Here is a 15742-nt window from a genome sequence, read left to right on the forward strand (position 1 = left end):
ATTCCCCCTCCTCTATAGCAGATGCGGAGACAGCTCAGGTCATGCGCGCCTTCTGCTGCCGACTGGTCGCCGAGGGCGTGGACAGTGACATATCGAGTTGCTAATACACCACTCCACTTCTCAGCCCTTTTTGCCGAAGTCTCACGAGGTTGCCGCCAGATCTGTTAGTAAAAGCAGTGTGTGGACAGAGTACAGCAGCATATCAGTGGCCGAGAGGCATTCCACATTCGCTAGTGAATATGCGGCCGCAGTCCTTTGCAAAGAGGCCGCAGCTGTTCGCCGTTGAGTGGGAGAATAGCGCCTAGGCTGACATGATCGTCTCCATGCTGCTGGAGATGCGATTGGAGAGCAGGGCCATGAGGTAGGCTCTCGAAGCCGCCGAGCCCAGGCTAGACTGCACTTATGCTTTGGGCAATGTCCATCAAACTGGGGTCTGGAGATCTTCGGGGCCTCTGACCACACTCAATCGCTCGGAGATGCCCTATCGTAAGGATCTAGCGTTCAACGCCCTGGGCGGTATATGTCCAAAGGGCTTGCAAACCCCTCAACAGGACTGGCGACCCGGTCTTCTGTGACAAGTTATCTGTAGATATGGGACGGCGCGGCCCCTTGGACACGTGGGATGAGCTTAGTTCTTGCTTGTTATCAACTGAGGCACTGCTACGTTGGAGCCTTTTACTGGTCATCCTCGAGACGAGCGTGATACAGCAGCTGCGACCCCGCTTGTCTGCATATGCATTGCATGCCGAGACATCAGTTGGGTGTCGACGCTGTGTGAGAACTGGCTGGTTGGAATAGCCAGGCAAATCTCGAATGTACACGTTCACCCTGCGGACTGAAGAATTCATGGTTCCACAACTCAAAAGCAGGGAGCAACTTCTTTATCTGGAAGTTGAGTTACATTTCGAGATTGGTAGGTCCATGGATGGACTGGTCGACCTAGAGAAACTGTGAGGTTGTCAGCTGTAGAGTACTCGAGGGATCAGCGAGCATAGAAGACTAGCAAAGCCCGATGCACTTAGCGTTAACACGGGATGAGACTTTGTCGGGCTGTCGATTGACGGGCTATCGCGGCACATTGCAAGACGGCCCCACGTAAGGACTGTCCGAGTATGTACGTAGTACGTATCTCTTATGTAACTCTACCTGATGAGAGGTCTCTCGTCTACCGAAACAACCGGCGTGTAAGGGTACCGTTTACTAAGGGGTTGATGTCACCTAGTGCGTGTACCTTCCTCGTGATTAAGCAAAGTGACGTCTTCATAATTGTATATGAGTATGGATTTCGGTGAAGTTATAACCCACACTTTATCAAAACTAAAGGGAGAGGATACTGATCATGATACGAAGACAACTCATACCGTTCGCGGTGTCGATACTCGAGGTTCGGAAGCGCTAGAACATAGATGACCGATGTTTCGCGTTTAAGATGACGGTTATAGCCTTGATCATATTTGCACTAACAAGGACACATAATAGTCCAGTTATGGGACGTTTAAAAATCGATTAAGAAACTGAGGGACGTAAACGTTAGCTAAGCGCTTTATTCCATGTTCCAACGTGTTTCTTACACCACTTGATGGCGATCCACTCGGTGAATCATAGTACGTTACGCCCCAGTCCACTTCGAAACCTGAGCGCAAAGTGTGCGTCCCTAGAGATATCGTTGCCATCGCCACGAAAACAATCAATTAGATATCGAGGTGTTGGCGAATGTCATCCCCCAATCTCCACTCATCCTCCCTAGCGATCCTATCAAGCGGACTCTGCACATCATCCTCATCACTCCTCCGACTAACATCTGTATTCGTCGAGCTAGCGACGGTTGCATTACTCACACTGCCTCCCGTACTCTTACTCCGCCTTTTCTTATTGAACCAGCTTCTCTTACTCTTCGTACTTGCTGCATCTGTGTCAGACATTGCAGAGTCAACCAAGGTCGGGTCGGTAGTTGTAGATGTAGATGTGGTGCTAAGGTTTGAAGAGAGTTTTGTGAGGTGGTTGGGATCAAGAGGCTCTGTTGAGTCGTCTACGGGCTTGCGTTTTGGTGTCGGCACCGGTGTTATTTCTGTGGAGGGTGTGGCCTCGACAAGTTCGGCGTCGCGGTACCACTTTCGACGGCGAGTGTAGCGACCCCAGCCATCTTGACCTCTACGTCCATCTCGCCACTAAAGAAATTAGTCGTGTTCAACATGTAAGTTTGGTGTTGGCCGTACCTTGTTGTCGTAGTAGATCCACCCTTCGTCCTCCTTCGGAGCAGTCTTGTCTGCTTTGCGATCCTTCTCACCACCTTCAACCCTCCACTCGCTTCCCTGGACCCAGCGCCATCTCGAGTGGCCTCCCTCGACCTCTGGGAGCTCAAACTGGTCCTTCGGTGGCACAGAATTCAGATGCTCATCTGTCCAAGAAGCTCGTTCGTAGGCAAGCATAGAAGAGGTCCATCCAATACCCAGCCAGCGTCGTTGATTTTCGTAGATGGAGAAAGTAAAACGCACACCTGTAGACTCGGGTCGGCGCTTAGCCGCCAAGGAAGCTGCTACTTCTTGTGTGCTCTTCTTCCGAGGCGGAAGTGGTGGTGCTCCTTTCTTGTCCGTTGATACAATTTTGCCGAAGTCAAGCCCAGTAAGAAAGGCGCAAGTTTTCCGTACTGTCCTTGATCTCCAAAGTAGAGTGCGTGTGACACGCGCTGGTCGTGAATGCCAACTAAGTATTACTGTGCCAACCGCTAGTACAACTCGCTTTGTTGACAGGATGTAGAAGGGTGGAAATGTAAGGAGTATCCATAGCGGCAATACAAACAGTATCCGGATGAAAAGTATAGTGAGTGCTGGTCGTGTTGTGGCAGACGTCGCCGTCCTTTGAGTTGAGAGAAAGTCGGTTAACCGGAGGAAGGGATCCAGCAAGATGTTGCAGCGTGACGTAAATAGCTTCAAACTATCCACAATTTCCTCTAAGCTCTTATGATGCTTGATGTTGCTATCCGACTCGATCCGCTTATGTCCCTTCTGGCCCTTCTCTCCAGTCCATCCTGTCGAAGAGAGTGGAGAGTATCTGCGCGTGTACATGCCTAATATCAAGCCAGAGACGAGGATGACAGGCCCTGCATATCTCGTCACCGCATCACCATACATGACCACGGCCCAAAAGCTCGCAACCAGGAGAAAGCTCTCCCACGGATCCCCAGTGGTCCATGTTAGCAACCCAGCCAATCTGTTCAGAGGCAGTATAAACGGATGCGAATAGGCGAGTACACGAGTAATCTGCGGCGGGGTAGCAGCGAGTAACGGCGACTTCTGGTGTACCAGTATCGCAGAGCGGAGCTTCGTCTGCGGCGTGGTCTGGCCTAGGTTCGAGGGCGTAAAGGTGGCATAGGTGGGCGGGTTCGGGTCACCCGTGGGCAACGGCGACGACGCATCGTTGGTGGATCTTGAAGGGGTGGACATGTGCTCTATCCAGGGTATATCTAATTGCATATGAGCATGTTGTGTGTGCGACTACCAGTATACAGCCATGATTGCGAATGTTGGAAGTCTACCTACCTAGTGCTGCCATGCAACCCAAAGTGCGTCATCGCCTAGCTACACGAATGAGCTGGATGTCGCGTTTACTGTTGAGCCACGCTTGAGCTTTCACAACCGTATGTTATCAGGTGGGAGAGAAGTAGCTTGTAAGGAACATATGCCAGGCAGGAGCACATGATGCGGTCACTGATGGCGATGAGCTGTGGCGGGGACCTTTGTGCATGTGAAGGTCCTTAGCCCGAGCTTGCGGAAGCACATGCAGCCTCGCAGTCGACGGCTTAGGTCGAATTCGGGCGTTGATGGACATGGTAAAGGGAACAATATATGCTCCTCACCTAGGTCTACATTGCACAAGCCCATCAGCTGTCTATAACCGCGCGACGGTGCTTGAGAAGATGGGTGGTTTGCGATCGGGATATGATTGGCCGTAGCCAACCCCAACACACGTGATCCCTCGGAGCAACGTCGAAAGTGCGGAAAGGCAATCCAGAAATTTTGGAGACGTCGTTCATCGTCAACAGCATCCAACCACAAAACACAGTGTCAACTGGTCTTTGCACCTCCGTGCAAACAGTCACTCTCTAGTTCTTCTCGTCTTGCTGTCTCTCATAATGGTACGTTCCTCCATGCTGGCTCGCCAGGCCAGCTCCGTCTAACGTTCTTAGGCGCATCGCATAATAACACAAGTCGTCTTTTCTGGCGCCCGAATAATAGGCCGCGCAGTCTCCGAATCCTACCGTCAAGCCGCCGCCTCCCAGAAATTCGCCGCCGCAAATAAGAACGGCAATGGCGGTACCTCCTCCGCCTTCTCCGCCTCGAACATCACTATGGATGAAGCCTGCCAGATCCTCAACGTTGGACCGGGGAAGATGGGGAATATAGAAATAGAGGCAGTGACGGAGAGGTTCAAGAGGCTGTTTGATCTGAATGACCCGAAGAAGGGCGGAAGTTTCTACCTGCAGAGCAAGATTTTGAGGGCAAGAGAGAGGATTGAGAGGGAGGTACAGGGGCATCAAAGGGTGGCGGAGAGGGAGACAGAGCTAAGAGACGGGTTCAAGCCGAAATTCACGAAAGAGGATTGAGGTGCTCCACAACCACCTTGCGATTAGAACTCGATATGGCCTCTGGCCAATGCGTGGCAATCGGCTTCACAACGGACCTTGTGCTCTGGTTCTCGAACCACATCATTGATCGATTATACGGAGTGACAGGGGGCAATTACGTGCATATGGACGGCGTTCGAGCGTAGCCTTTGGGCCTTTTATACTGGTGCTAGGAGCGGTGGCGCATTCAAGTGCGATTGGAGACGATTCGCAGCGCGAACGTGCTTGTTTGGTACTCCACTCCTACCTGTACATATATATCTGTTTTGAAATCGTCACGTACTGTATCAATACAAGCCAACTGAAGACGGCTTTCGCTCAATTCGAAGTTGGCTCTCAACAATTTGATGATTGCCATCTACAAATGATACTACTTGATGACGACGGGCGAACGTAAGCAGTCAGAATGTTCTAGACACTAAGTGTTTATGTAGATATAAGCGATCAGCTCACAAGACATAGAATAGTCATGTTGGTTCAGTGACCCACTTATGTGTACAAACAGCCCGCCCTGGGGATAGTACCTCTAGGAATGCCTGTACCCTGACTAAAACAACAATAGATCCAGTCAGCTTACCGGTATACTGCTCGTTTGGATTGCTATGAAAACGAAGTGACTAAGACCCCGGGCGCGTCGCGCCTTCCCCAGCATCTGCTCGTGCCCGCGCTAATGTCTTGGCAGATTCGGTCTCTAACAAATCTTTTGCGGTCTTTGTTTCTTTCGCACCACCATCATCAACAACCCCGACAAAGAAAACTCCTGTCCACCTTCCGCAATCGCATCAAAACGGCGGACAGAACAGCAATATGGGGGACTCGTACCGCCCCAGCCGAAACGAGCGCGATCGCCCGCCAGCACTTGCAGACCGCATGACGTTCACCCACGGTGGTGGAGACAACTACCGGCCAGGTGGCCCACAGCGACAGCAAGGTCGCGCAGGCAACCAGTCTGAGTTTACGTTTGAGGCGCATCATCCTGCTCCGCGCTTTCCGCCCGCTGGGCCGGCGAACGCAGGCACGCGTGACCCAAATAGAAGACGCAACCGCGGCGATTTAGGCGCACGCGGCTACAGACGTGGGGATTCGTCTCATCCCCACGGTAGAGGAAACGCAAACGGTTTCCGCAGAGGAGGTTACCGCAAGGCTGCGCCCCACGAGCGCGCTCTGCTCACTCATAGAGATGACGGCAGCCCTGAGCATGCCATGGGTGTCTCTGATGGCCCCAACAAGTTCTTGGACCTAGACGATTTGCCTGACGACGAAGAGGCAGAAATGGGAGTGGAGAGTGGCAAGTCTGTCGGTGATGACAGCGACACAGACGGTCAGGATGGAAACCAGAAGGTAGCCCGGACGCAGGCGATCACCCGTGCCGATGGCGATTCAGTACCAAAGTGGTCCAATCCTGATCCGTACACTGTATTACCACCTCCCGACGAGACCACCGGGAAGAAGACGGATTTCGTCAAGTTGATTCGCAAAGCGAAGAACCAGGCGGCTGAGAAGGCGGCCGGGCACAACGCTGTAGCTGCCAACGATGATTTCATCTCTTTTGGTGACGAAGACGGAGTTGTCGAGGAATCGGAACTGCGGGCACAAGAAGACGAGGTACCTGTGTCGACTCGGCAGCGGCCCAATGCTACCGCAAGGCGACCTGTACAGACTTCGCTGAGCGAAGTCGCCTATATTGACTCTATCGTCAATGGGTCACATAACACACATCAAGCAGCTGGACCATCTGATCAACTACAGTATCCCGTCCGATCAAATAAACGTAAGCATGGGGGCTTTGGAGCAGGCATTGTTCAGGCATGGTTGCCTCAGCCCAACTCAAACCCGACGCCTTGGCTCCTTGCCCCCGAAACATACTCTCACCTCGCTCGTCAGCCAGACAAATGGCTTCATAACGAGATACTGGATTTTTACGACTTCGTAGCACCTCAGCCTTTCGAGCATGAAATTCGAAACAAATTGGTCCATCGGGTGAATAGTGCTCTTGGACCTCGCAGGTTTCCCCAAGATTCTGGTCGCATCCTCTGTTTTGGGTCGTTCCCAGCAGGGTTATACCTACCAACAGCTGACATGGATCTGGTCTACACCTCAGATAGGCATTACAACGGAGGTCCCCCAGTTCTAGATTTCTCCCAGAAGGGCGCCCACAAGTCATTACTTTACAAGGCGGCGAGGAGGTTGACAGATTTGCGCATCTGCCGTGGTCACCCCAACGTTATTGCCAACGCCAAGGTTCCCATCATCAAGTTCACGGACGATCTCACTGGCCTCGAGGTAGATATCTCCTTCGAGAATCTAAGCGGCGTCCAAGCTCAAGCAACATTCGCGGAGTGGAAGCGTCTGTATCCGGATATGGTACGTAAGGTGTCGGTGCGCATAGTACCTGGTTTATATACCTTTAGTACTTCGCGTACCTCTTTGCACTGATGCAGTACACTGCTAACTATGCATTCTGATAGGTATTCATGGTAGCTCTCCTGAAGCAATTCCTTGCCATGCATGGGCTTAATGAGGTCCATACGGGTGGCATTGGCGGCTTCAGCATAATATGCCTCATTGTGAGCTATATCCACCATGCTGAGAAACCAGCCAATCTCGGAGAATGTTTCCTAGGATTTCTCAAATATTACGGCCACTTCGATCTCTCCAGGAAGCGTATCCAAATGCACCCTCCGGCCATCGTTGACAAGGTGAGTAACGATCATTTTATGATTGATTGGCGTATGCGGGCGTCGATCCTTCTTATTCATAAGTCACAGCTGACCTTTCTTAGACCTCATATGGAATCGACAATCGACCGGAGAAACCGGACGGCCTCTCTATTCAAGACCCAAATCGCCCTGACAACAACGTTTCCGGCGGATCATCCAAAGCCAAAGATGCGTTCAAAGCGTTCGGAATGGCGTACAAAACACTAGACGACCGCATGAAAGCTTCGGCAGCCGGTCACAAGATCGGGCCGAGCATTCTCGAATGTATTTTCGGCGGCAATTACGAGACGTACATAAATCAACGGCGCCACCTAAAGTCTGTCAAGTAAGTTGTTTGCACTGGATTTGAAGCATTGTTGCTCCAAGCTGGTGTGCTGGCCCTGGTCACCCAGCTTGGACGTCTTCAAGTACCTTTGCATTTATGATGTGAGAGATGCAGGATCCTCGCGATATCGAGGCTGGTCCATGTAACAGCGCGTTTGCTCTCTAGGATCACGACCGAGTTTCGATGGTCCTTTGCGCATTGCAAGCTACTTGAACCATCAACATTATCCTGCAGCAACTTACATTATTGATATAGCCAGTATCATCTCGACTCCATCGATCAAGGAGTCGACGATTCTCAGTTGTACGATGATTTCTGGGTGTGACAGCCCCAGCAAACCGATTAGGCGCCATTGGATGGATCAATGACTGTATAAACCGGTCAAACATGGGCGTTATGGGACACGAAACTAGGGGCTCAGGCGAGTACGAATGCTTCGGCACGGTCTACTCACGTCTTGAACAGGTTAGGGCGGCTTATTGTATTATGCTCTTTCGTATGATACCCGGAAATAGCGACTCCCAGCGTTCGGTTGTTAATATTGCACGCATATCCGGACGGACCCTCGATCGAACGAATAGGTCTCGCAGCATGTTGTTGATGATGCCCATGGTATCGACGCGGCCACGCGAGGCCTTGCCGATCTACCGTGTTGTTGTCCTGTCCGGACTCTATCTGCCTGGAGCGGCTACGAGATGTCCGTTCTCGATGCGCTATCTCCAGGATTCTGTTTCTGTACTCTAGATCTTTCATGACATCAGTTTCACTTTTCTGCTCTTCTTCTGCTCTTCTTCTGCTCTGTTGTGGCAGCCAGCCACTTTCCTCTTAGGTCCTACTAATACGTACCCGGTGCGGGCAAGACAACTTTTCAAATCCGAAGACTGGCGACCCATGCACGCTGCAAGGCAGTATGGGCCTAGCACTTCAGAAATGTCGCCGGCAACGGGACGTCTTTTCTCATTGAGTAGCATGCTTGACGCGTGGGCTTGAGGAAGAAAGACGGTGATTATTTACTTCTGTGTAGAAGATTCAGTGTGGTAGATGTTGGTGGAAAATGCCCCCTGTAACAGAGTAGAGTACAGAGTAGACTCGTAGCTAAGCTTAACATGGACGATTGATTGAATCGAGATGTAGTGCCATGACCAAGTTGAATTCCTGGTAATAGACGATGATCTATCCTGTTTGCTCATCCCGCGGGCCCGCTGTCCCAAGTGTGATAGATGGGTGATGTGGTGCAAGGGTGCATGGCCCAGGCGGATCGACGCGACGATGACGTTGGTGTCCCCGAGATCTTGGCTGGAACCACAAAGCAACTTCCTGGGAATGTCGACGCAAAAAGAGGGGCCCGTCCCTGGAATACCCTACTTTACCTCGCTCTCCTCCAACATCTACCTCCTCAAGACCGCCCTGCTCACCTCGAGCTCATCGTCAGCCATGGCGAAATCTCAGGCGCTTCAATCCAACCTGGACGTCGACTACGTGATCAGCTATCGGTTTGCAAAGACTGGTAGGTTGCATGCCCATGGCGGGGTGAGGCATTCCAAGGCTAACAATGCCGTGTATAGACAAGGCCACGGCTGCTGCCAAGTTCGAAAAGCTGTGTGAGGCGCTGTCAAATGTCGGCCTGCAGACCGAAGTCCGCAATGGAGACTCGCACTCGGTGCTCCTCTTCGTGAGGGTTGCTTCCGATGAGCACCTGTTCGGTGAAGTGTACAGATCACGGCAAGTGCTAATTACACTGTCCTTCAAAGCATAGCAGCTGCTAACGCCCATGGCAGCGTCCGCGATTGGATCCACGGCGTGCGAGCTGCTGCCCCGTCAAAGGAGACCCGCGAATCCCTCGAAGCAGAGCCCCTCTACGAAGCCGAGAGACTACGAACCATATACCAGCTCATCACAAACCCAGTGTCTGAAGGCGGCGCCGGCATCACACCCAAGGAGGGCGAGTGGGAGAGCGTCGAGTCCATCTTCGCCCTGCACGACCATGCCTATAATAAGGATTGGATCAAAAAGTGGTCTTCACAGTGGTTCCTCAATACCGAGGATCTTGATGACATCCGAAATCGTCTGGGCGAAAAGATTGCCTTCTACTTTGCCTTTACACAGTCCTACTTCACCTTCCTCGTCTTCCCAGCCGCATTCGGATTCGCCGCATGGCTCGTGCTCGGTTCCTTCTCTCCTATCTACGGCATCGTGAGCGCCGTGTGGTGCACTGTCTTCACTGAGTACTGGAAGCAGCAGGAGATCGACCTCGGGGTTCGATGGGGCGTCAAGGGCGTCTCTAAGATCGACATCAAGAGGAGAGACTTTCAACATGAGAAGACCAATACAGACCCCATCACTGGCGAACAGGTCGGCTTCTTCTCTGCCTCGAAGCGCTTCCAGAGGCAGTTGTTGCAGATACCGTTCGCTCTCATTGCAGCCTTGTCTCTTGGAGCTGTCATCACAACCTGCTTCGGCATTGAAGTGTTCATTTCGGAGGTCTACAATGGCCCGCTTAAGAGTGTCCTCGTAAGTCTGTTGCGCGTATGCAGTAGTGCACACCACTAACTACTTCCAGGTCTTCATCCCTACCGGCATCCTCACAACGGTCAACCCTATCCTTAATACGCTTCTTACGCAGGTCGCTACTCGACTCACCGACTTCGAAAACTACGAGACCGCGGCCGCACACGACACAGCTCTAACCCAGAAGATATTCGTCATGAACTTCATCATGTCCTACCTCGGTATCTTCTTGACAGCATTTGTCTACGTCCCCTTTGGTACCCTCATCGTACCGCATCTCGATATCTTTAATGTAGCTGTGCGACCTTTCGCCGAGGATGAGAAGCAACTCCACCATACAACCACCAGCTGGAGCATCAATCCTGATCGTCTTCGCAAGCAAGTCATCTACTTCACCGTGACTGCCCAGGTTGTCAACCTTGGCATGGAACTCATTGTACCATACCTTAAGCGTCGTGGCTTCGCCAAGTTCAAGCAATTCCAGTCGGCAAGGGCCGCAAAGAACGGCGGAGCATCACCTTCTGCTGCTGCCAATGACTCGCCAGAGGACTCCGCATTCCTCGAACGCGTGAGGAAAGAGGCCGAACTCGACGTCTACGACGTCACCGCCGACCTTCGAGAGATGGTTGTTCAATTCGGTTACCTCTCCCTCTTCTCTGTCGTCTGGCCCCTTACCGCCGTATCATTCCTCATAAATGACTGGATCGAGCTCCGCGCCGACGCCATGAAGATATGCGTCGAAATGCAACGTCCTGTCCCCTGGCGCGCAGACACCATCGGTCCCTGGCTCGACTCGCTTTCCTTTCTTACCTGGTTGGGAAGTCTCACCACATCAGCCCTTGTATACATGTTCTGGAACCAGAGCGCAGGCCCTGGCGGCAATCCCTCCACCATCCAACTTTGGGCACTCCTCCTCACCGTCTTCTTCTCCGAGCACCTCTTCATCCTGTTCCGTTGGGCAGTCCGCATTGTTATCTCCAAACTTGACTCTCCTGGTCTGCAGAAGGAGCGTCGTGATCGCTTCCTTGTGCGCAAGCAATACTTTGAGGAGAACCTTAGTGCGATGGAAAAGATTCCTAGGATGACTGACAATGGCGGGGAGATTACGAGAAGGAGCCTCGAGGACGATGCGAGGCAGTCTAGTCTCAGTGATAGTACGCCTGAGGGGAGGTTTTGGGGACGACAGAGGGGCTGGAGGGAGACTGCGACCGTAGCGAAGGGGTTGATTGAGCAGGCCCAGAACGAGACGACTACGGAGAGGAAAAAAGAGCTGTAGGTTCAGATGGCGGATGATGGAATACTTCCATCAGCAAACTGAGGGCTGGCGAGACAATGCAGTTGGTAGCTGGGGAGTGATCCAATTGCCTGACGACATTGATGACTTGAGCATTATCAGCATGGCGTTCCTCGTAGGGGTCTCAAAAAGTACATAGCATGAGTAGCAATACACGAATATATTTGAGAGATCATGAGTTGAGCACAGGATATGTTTGGTGTGAAACGAGAGCATCTAATCGCTAGAGAAAAGCGTGAAGTTGCGTCATATGAACGATTTGCAATTGTCTCGTCGAGCTCTCATATCAACCTAACGCCACGCCACTGAAGCCCCTCTTCGAAAGGCGTTCGGCTTTCCTCTTCCGGGTCATTGGAGTGGGTTTGAAAGCCGCCTATCCGTCGGGCAGTCTCGCCGTCCAGCCATTCGACGACGAGTAGAAAACGCTGGTGATTTCCGCTCCCTATCATTGTCCCCAGCAACAAACAGGACCAAGTACCACTGACTAAGTTTGGCAGAAAGCAGCTGTAAAAGTCGGACGAGGTCGCAAGCCAACCATGACTAAAAACACCTCGGACTTCTAAATGCAATATTGTTCTCTTATCGTTGTCGTGCGAATCGGTGGTCGTGTGTTCACCATATGCAATTTCTTCCGCGGGCACAACGAGGGCGTCGAAACGGATCGCTGTGACAGAGTCTAGAAGCGCCTGAAGAGCATCAGAGGCGTGCGGGTCACCGAGCGTTGTAGGGAGTGCTACGATTCCACGGGCGGACTCGAGACGTACATTTCGTAGACTGGGCCGTTGATTTGGGCGACCGCGAAATGAGAAGCGCAACCAGTAGACGCCGTCTGACCAGCCCGCCCAAGTCCACGAGGGAAACATGGCTCTTCGTTGCGACGGGGGCGAAGTATGGAGCCAGGACAGGGAGAAGAAGAGTTGGTGCTCTAGACACAGGTCTAGCTCCTCGTCACTGTTGTATCCTTCCGGGAGAAGGTATGGCAAGCCGGAAATATTGTACAGGGAGCAACTCGATCGGCGTAGGAACTGCATTACGCCGGAAAACGCTCGCAGGGCGTCGGACTCGAAGCTGAGTTCGCGGACGCTGTATTTCTGCACTATCGACAGGAAGAAGGTGAGTTGTTTGAAGCCTTCCGTACGTATTGTGTAGAGTTTGAGCGGCAGTTGAAACGATGAGCCGCGGACGGGCCAGCGCTTCCAGTTCACAGCAGCCTGGTCGGTAATATATTCTGGCCCGCCGAGACGTTCCATCCACGAAGCCTGCTGGCAATAATACGACATTTGCTCGTCGGTGAAAACAAGCAAGCGCTTCGACAACCAACCCTCTTGGAAAATCCACCCTCGAGTAAACCATTTCGACGTCTCGATGTGGAGTTTGGGATCCTGGCCGATGCTGAAGATGGTTATGCCGTTGAGGCGGACTATTTCAACCTTATTTCTGCTACTAGGTGTGCTGCTGACGCCTGGCAGGCCGTACGTTTTGTCCTGGCCGGCTGCAGCTACGATGACGAGATCGGCGCCTCGGTATATCTGGTCCATTCTGCTGATCTGGTCATCTCGGTGCGCGGCATAGGTCTGATCGACGCAGTACTCGTCGACCCATAAGAAGCGGTACCCCAGACCCTTGGTAACGCTGATGGCATCTTGGATCGTCCTGGGGAGGTCGGCGGGTAATTGTCCGCATGTAGTAGTCGGATGCGGGTTATTCGACTCCCAATCTGTAGGTGGTTGAGTCCGACTGCCCCATACATAACTGAGCGCTATCCACCGCGAGGATTCCCTTTCCGCCTTCACAACGCACGATTGCTCGCAGTCGATAAGGTGTAAACCCTCAATGAAAGCAGGCACCTCATTGCATAAAGAACCATGCCGTTCCTTACAGTTCGACAGCCAAGATGCGGCCAGCTCACAGTCCCATCTATTCCGTATCCTCATACGCGGTACGAACAGGCCGCCAGCGGGGCCCTCCGCTCCCTCATCTGCACTGCAGCAAAAAACATACTTATGTTCTGGTCTTCGTAAAAAGGGACGACCATGCTTGACAGCCAGCAGCTGCACACTGTCTTGCAACTCAGGAACGACATCCGCAGCCGCCCAATCACAGTTCCGCAGAAACGAGAAGGATTTGAGTCCAAATTGCCTGTTTTGCATTCGGGGTGGGAATGTAGGGGATAGGAGGAGGTTGCAGAGGACGCAATTTAGTGTGTATGTAAGGAGGAAGCCAGGACGGTGGGGTTCATCGCGGACGCTATTTAGGGGGTATTTGAGTAGGTATGAGAAGTCGATTTTGCGGCATGTTTCGCAGATGAATTGTTTTTCCGGGTTGGTGTTTTCCATGCTGGAGGGGGCCGGTAGTTTTTGTTGCTTCAGTGCCGTTTCCGTTGCTCGACAGTATGCAGTTACTCACGCGAGGGCTTTGAGCCTGGATCGATCGAAATGGACCAGCTGATTCAAGGAAATCAACCACTAGACATATAGGGTTGATGGTTAGGAAGACCAGAAGGGTAGCCGTCATAGGTTGTCCTGTCAAAGCTTAGTCATATCCGAGCTGAACACTCAGCTGAAGTTATGCAGACGCATCCTCAGCTCCGGGAAACGCAACCGAAACTCAATTGAAAATAATGTACCTTGTATTCTTCGACTACTATCATGTTCTCATATCGGACAATACAATCTCCTCGCAGGGCGACTATGACTTCTTCACATTATTATTTCATTGCTCCAACTATTTCAGGGATCTTGCGTGTTCTGCAAAATCACCTTGATCATCTCGTTCCCCAACTTGGTAGCCTCTGGAAACCTGGGCTCAAAGTACTTCTGGATCCTCTCAAACTTCTCCCTATATCCATCGAAGTTACCAAGGCTGACACGTGAACTCCAGTCCCTAGCGGCAAAGGTGAATTCAAGGTCGTCGGCACGGAACGTGTTGTCGTCGATGGCAGTATCTATGGCTTCTTCGAGGAGTGTGGGGTTGCGGAAGAGATATTCTGTGATGCCGAGCCACATGCGCGAGGGCTGTACGTATGTTAGCTAAATGGAAGCGAGTATCGGTGTCGTAGCTTACGGGAGTTGAACAGATCATATGGTCATATGGTACGATGCCTAGCTTCCACCAGCAGTCTACCATGGCCAGTAGACTGAGATGGTTGTTCTTCAGCTTCTTCTCTGGGATCGTGCCCAGAGCAAACTTGTCGAGCAGATCATCTCGCAGGAGAAGCTTCTTGCCGTCATGGTTGTCTCCAAATACAGCCTTGCGGGCAGTGTGCACTCGTTCGCGCAACTCGTCCCGTTGACCGGCAAGCATGAGCTTGAAAAGTTCAGTGACAGACTCGGCGTACTGCTTGATCTGCTTCTTTGCATCCGGGTTCAGTATGGCGAGACCAGCGTAGACGTGCCACTTGTTGGAGTAGATGCGAAGTGTGATATTCATCTTCACGTTCTCGATACCGCCGACGTAGCGCGAGGAATCCCAAGGAAACTGGTTGTTCGCAAACCAAGCACCACCCATGCTGAGGAAGGCGGCATGGGTAACGGCCTGTGTATCTGCGGTAATGCGATCGTGTTGTTCGGCTGTTAGGTAAACGTGCTTTGACCCGAGGCATGACATGACCTTCTCGACGAAGGCAAAGTCGGCATCTGAGGCTCGATACTTGATCAAGACCAAGGGCTGGCCTTTCGGGTCGAGACCAGGGCCGTGTAGAGAGTGGACAGAGACGATGCTGACGTCTTTGGGAAGGTGTCTCTCAAATGCTTCCATCTCTGGAGCTTTGCATGATGTCTGTCCACCGACGATCGCTCCAACCTTGGTTGCTGCACACAGGACCGCGTTAATTCAGGAAAACATCAGTGGCAGGAGATGTCATACAGGGACCAAAAGCTTTCACAACGGCGTCGATGTTCTTTGCCTCGACGCTGTAGATGATGTAGTCGCTGCATCGAGAGACGAAATGACCACTTTGCATGATCTCAACTTTGGGCTGGCGCAATCTCAGCATGCGTTCATTCATGTTATAATATATAAGGTGCTATCCTACAAAGTCCTTGAACTCGTCCACCAAGGAATCGAACTTATCCGGAAGATCGCACGCATGGACTCTTCGCAAGGCAGCATGTCAGCTAGTGTGAGCAGGGAATGTATACTGTGAGCCACTGGTTAGCAAGGTCCAAGCCATGAAGATTTGAACAATGCGACAAAGTAATTTGTGGATCAGAGTTGTAATAAAAAAGGTAGCGAGGGTTCACATCATGGACAGCAACTTGCCCAATTACTGC

General features: G+C 52.0%; 6 protein-coding genes across 6 annotated transcripts; 3 read left to right on the forward strand and 3 right to left on the reverse strand.

The window, feature by feature from the left end:
- Positions 1-1691: 1691 nt before the first annotated feature.
- Positions 1692-3443, reverse strand: K460DRAFT_359157 (Pex24p-domain-containing protein; the record flags this gene model as incomplete). The annotated part of the gene is made up of 2 exons (XM_040932175.1): positions 1692-2168; positions 2217-3443. 2 exons carry the CDS (start codon positions 3441-3443, stop codon positions 1692-1694), a joined length of 1704 nt encoding a protein of 567 aa, XP_040785133.1.
- Positions 3444-4028: 585 nt separating this feature from the next.
- K460DRAFT_346578 (protein transporter) lies at positions 4029-5082 on the forward strand. The gene is made up of 2 exons (XM_040931310.1): positions 4029-4135; positions 4187-5082. Exons 1-2 carry the CDS (start codon positions 4133-4135, stop codon positions 4601-4603), a joined length of 420 nt encoding a protein of 139 aa, XP_040785134.1. The 5' UTR covers positions 4029-4132; the 3' UTR covers positions 4604-5082.
- A 349-nt stretch (positions 5083-5431) lies between these two features.
- On the forward strand, positions 5432-7673 carry K460DRAFT_409975 (uncharacterized protein; the record flags this gene model as incomplete). Its single annotated transcript, XM_040937313.1, has 3 exons — positions 5432-6988; positions 7093-7323; positions 7407-7673. The coding sequence occupies 3 exons, from the start codon at positions 5432-5434 to the stop codon at positions 7671-7673; spliced, it is 2055 nt and encodes a 684-aa protein (XP_040785135.1).
- Positions 7674-8982: 1309 nt separating this feature from the next.
- On the forward strand, positions 8983-11663 carry K460DRAFT_389193 (DUF590-domain-containing protein). The gene is made up of 4 exons (XM_040935730.1): positions 8983-9176; positions 9235-9391; positions 9448-10180; positions 10230-11663. The coding sequence occupies exons 1-4, from the start codon at positions 8993-8995 to the stop codon at positions 11451-11453; spliced, it is 2298 nt and encodes a 765-aa protein (XP_040785136.1). The 5' UTR covers positions 8983-8992; the 3' UTR covers positions 11454-11663.
- Positions 11604-14059, reverse strand: K460DRAFT_188419 (HET-domain-containing protein). Its single transcript, XM_040927099.1, has one exon. The coding sequence runs from the start codon at positions 13805-13807 to the stop codon at positions 11753-11755; it is 2055 nt and encodes a 684-aa protein (XP_040785137.1). The 5' UTR covers positions 13808-14059; the 3' UTR covers positions 11604-11752.
- Positions 14060-14200: 141 nt separating this feature from the next.
- K460DRAFT_293505 (prephenate dehydrogenase) lies at positions 14201-15465 on the reverse strand (the record flags this gene model as incomplete). Its single annotated transcript, XM_040929425.1, has 3 exons — positions 14201-14485; positions 14535-15280; positions 15336-15465. The coding sequence occupies 3 exons, from the start codon at positions 15463-15465 to the stop codon at positions 14201-14203; spliced, it is 1161 nt and encodes a 386-aa protein (XP_040785138.1).
- Between the last annotated feature and the right edge of the window lie 277 nt (positions 15466-15742).

This window comes from Cucurbitaria berberidis (assembly GCF_010015615.1).
Source record: "Cucurbitaria berberidis CBS 394.84 unplaced genomic scaffold K460scaffold_5, whole genome shotgun sequence".
In the NCBI taxonomy this organism is placed as follows: Eukaryota; Fungi; Ascomycota; class Dothideomycetes; order Pleosporales; family Cucurbitariaceae; genus Cucurbitaria; species Cucurbitaria berberidis.